The sequence below is a fragment of the Cebus imitator genome, unplaced genomic scaffold (assembly GCF_001604975.1).
Source record: "Cebus imitator isolate Cc_AM_T3 unplaced genomic scaffold, Cebus_imitator-1.0 Scaffold385, whole genome shotgun sequence".
Classification (NCBI taxonomy): domain Eukaryota; kingdom Metazoa; phylum Chordata; class Mammalia; order Primates; family Cebidae; genus Cebus; species Cebus imitator.
Window position 1 is genome coordinate 692,944 of NW_016107700.1, and position 3,569 is coordinate 696,512.

Here is a 3,569-nt window from a genome sequence, read left to right on the forward strand (position 1 = left end):
GCTCAGGCAATCCACCCACCTCAGCCTCCCAAAGTGCTGAGATTACAGGCATGAGCCACTGCACCCGCCCATAGCTTTTTTTTTTTTTTTTACAGTGTCGTAAGCTGATATATTATTTGTGTGCCTAAGTGTAACAATTCTTATTGATAGTTTTTTTAGCTTATTCTTCCTATTTTCCTCAGAATTATTTTTGACTCAAGAAGGTAGTTTTGTGATCAAATTAAATTGACAGCAAAGAGCTTTTTTATCAGGATAAGACTTTAAAAATCTATCATTAAGTTTGCTTGAAATGATTTCCGTTATTGGCATACTTGCTTGCAATAAACAAAAAATGTGTTTAAATATGCATTGTCAAAGTACCGTGCTATGATTTGAAAATAAATAAAATGGATGGTATGAGTCTGCAGATACAAGTATGTCTAATTCTAAATCCCAGAGTAATTTCATTGTAATTATGAGCAAACAGTAGACCATTTTTATCTTGAATTTTAAATGCTATAAACCTACAACAAAAATTTGAATTATATATTTTCTTTAATACAACTTGTCTACTATAAATTGAGGGGAAAATATACTTCTGTAAAAGGAAGAAGATATTAAACTAGAAGATTTTAAACAAATCCTATAATAGAAAAAAATGATCACTAAGAAATACGCATTTGTGTCGTATTCATTCATTTATTGGCAGTCTGCGAATGTTTATTACGTGTCTGTTGAGCAAAATATACAAAGACAGTCTCTCTTGGAGCTTACAGCCCTGTAAAGGAGATAAACAATCAAATAATCATACAAGAATAAAATTAAAAGCTGTAATCATTACTATGAAAGAAAGGGCAGGGAACACTGACAGGAGACATGCTGTGTTCTGGGATTTGGAGGAGTCCTCATTGAGGAACTCGAATTTGAGCCAACACCTGAAGGGAAACCAAAAGTTAACTCAGTGAAGCAGAGAGGAGAGAGGCAGAGAGCATGGCCCTTGGGAACTGTAAGAAGCCAGTGTCACTGAGGACACAGCCCAGAAAGACCGGAAAGAAGGCAAATTATGCAGGACTTTGTAGGCCATGATTAAGAATTGGCTCTTTAGCCAAGAGCAAAGGAAAGAGTGAAGGATTTTAAATAGAGGAGGAATAAATCAGAGTAGCTTTTTTTTTTTTGAGACTGGGTTTTACTCTGTCACCCAGGATGGAGTGCAGTAGCATGAGCTCCGCCTTGGCTGGTCTGGAAATCCTGGACTCAAGCGATCTGTCCTTTTTGGCCTCCCAAAGTGCTGGGATTACAGGAGCCACCACACTTGACCAGATTAGCATTCTTTTTCTTTTTTTTAGACAGAGTCTTGCTCTGTCGCCCAGGCTGGAGCTCTGTAGCGTGACCTCGACTCACTGCAGCCTTCGCCTCCTGGGTTCAAGTGATTTTCCTGCCTCAGCCTCCTGAGTAGATGGGACTTCAGGCACATACCACCACACCTGGCTAAGTTTTGTACTTTTAGTAGAGATGGGGTTTCACCTTGTTGGCCAGGATGGTCTCAATCTCCTGACCTTGTGATCCACCCGCCTCCCAAAGTGCTGGGATTGCAGACATGAGCCATTGCACCCAGCCCAGATTAGCATTTTTAAGAGGCGCATCACTCCACTGTTTGGAAGATATTATAGCTTGGAGGAGGTATAAGAGTGGAGGCCTGGAAATGGACTTGGGTGGTTATAAGGAAGTTGTGGAAAAATAGACTGAAGAAATATTTAGAAAAGTGAAATCAGTGGGACTTTGTAAAATAGAAAATCTTTGGGTGAGATTGAAAGAGGTTTTGGGGATGACTCCTGTGTCTGACACAGGCAATCGTATGACTGCCCCATTTCCTGTAATAGAAAGGACTGAGAGGAGACCGGGTTGGGAGAAGCGGGTTGGATGGACTGAGACCAGGGAAGGTCGTGAGCAGTTTGGAGAGGATATTGACGAACATTCAGAAGCATGAAGAGTCAAGGTCTACACTAAGCCTTTGAGGGTCTTCTACCTTTAGAGGCCAGGAAAAGAAGGATGAGTGAGCAGACCTCTTCCCAAACACGGTTGAAACACCCTATGTCTAGTGTTTATAGGGATGTTCCTTTTCTAACAAAAATCTGCCTTCTATGCTTAACACTTTCTCATTCATTATTACCTATAATAGATTATTGCTTAAATTGTATCCTTTAAATATGATTACTGTTCTTTTTTCTTTTAAACTTAAGGTGGTTTGTTGGAAATGCTCCGACTACAAAGCTCAACTTGAATATGATGGAGGTAAATTGAACAAAGTTTGTAAAGACTGTTATCAAATCATAAGTGGATTCACAGAAAGTGAAGAAAAGAAAAGGAAAGGAATTTTAGAGGTAAGAAATATCAAATATTGGATGTTTTTTAGATTTTTTTTTTGCGATGAAGTCTTGCTCTGTCACCCAGGCTGGAGTGCAGTGACACGATCTCAGCTCACTGCAACTTCTGCCTCCTTGGTTCAAGCAACTCTCCTGCCTCAGCCTCCCAGGTAGCTGGGATTACCAGCCTATGCCACCATGCCCAGCTAATTTTTATATTTTTGGTACAGATGGGGTTTCCCCATGTTGGCCAGTTTGGTCTCGAACTCCTGACCTCAGGTGATCTGCCCACCTCAGCCTCCCAAAGTGGTGGGATTATGGGCATAAGCCACCATACCCAGCCTAGATTTTTATAGAACAGAATCCTCTTAGCTATGAGGAGTACAAATAATATGTTTTGTTATTTCTTTGAGTATTTAACAATTTGTATAATGAGCAAGATTTATGCTTTTGTTCTAATATGCTGACTTTTGGGAGTCCCATAATACATTGAATTTTGTGGCAGTAGCTATAGCTAAATATTTCAGTATTAACTGACATCTCTTCTAATACCCAAATTATTGTAGTATATTTTCTATAAAGGAAAGCTTTTACTCTCAATTTCATCATATTGGCTTTACAAACCACTTTAGATAAAAATGTTATTACCGAACAGACTATTCCAACTTATTATAGTAAAATATCTAGTTTATTATAGTCATTTAATAGCCAGTGACATACTCTGATAACTGCATTGAAATTTTATTGAAGTGTCTCCCAAGTTAATTTGACTCAGTTTCTAGAAAAGATTCAGAAGCCTGGGAACTATAATGTAGCTTATCTGAATTAATAATATGGATCTACTAATAAAAATGAAATTCTTTGGGGGAGTATAACCTTTCACTTAATTAGAATCCAAAGTTAGTGTTCTCTATCATCAAATTGATTGTAAATGATCATGTGTAAAAATGTTCCCCGGCTCATGGGCCATACAAAAAGAAGTGGTGGGCTGGATTTGGCTTGTGGGCTATCATTTGCTAACCAGTGCTGCTTAGAAAACTGTAGCCAGGTGTGGTGGCTCATGCCTGTAATTGCAGCACCAAGGCCAAGGCGGGTTGATCACTTGGGGTCAGGAGTTCAAGACCAGCCTGACCAACATGGTGAAACCCCATTCTACTAAAAACACAAAAATTAGCCAGGCGTGGTGGTGCCTGCCTGTAATCCCAGCTACTGGGGAGGCTGAGGCAG

The 3,569-nt window shown here is 39.5% G+C and overlaps 1 protein-coding gene across 11 annotated transcripts in view; it reads left to right on the plus strand.

The window, feature by feature from the left end:
* The window catches only part of FGD4 (FYVE, RhoGEF and PH domain containing 4), a 237,048-nt gene that overhangs the window by 228,323 nt on the left and 5,156 nt on the right, over window positions 1-3,569 (plus strand). For all 11 annotated transcript variants that reach the window (XM_017507903.2, XM_017507911.2, XM_017507908.2 and 8 more), the window contains one exon: window positions 2,220-2,360. In XM_017507903.2, the coding sequence (XP_017363392.1) occupies window positions 2,220-2,360 (141 nt within the window). The remainder of the gene's footprint in view (window positions 1-2,219; window positions 2,361-3,569) is intronic.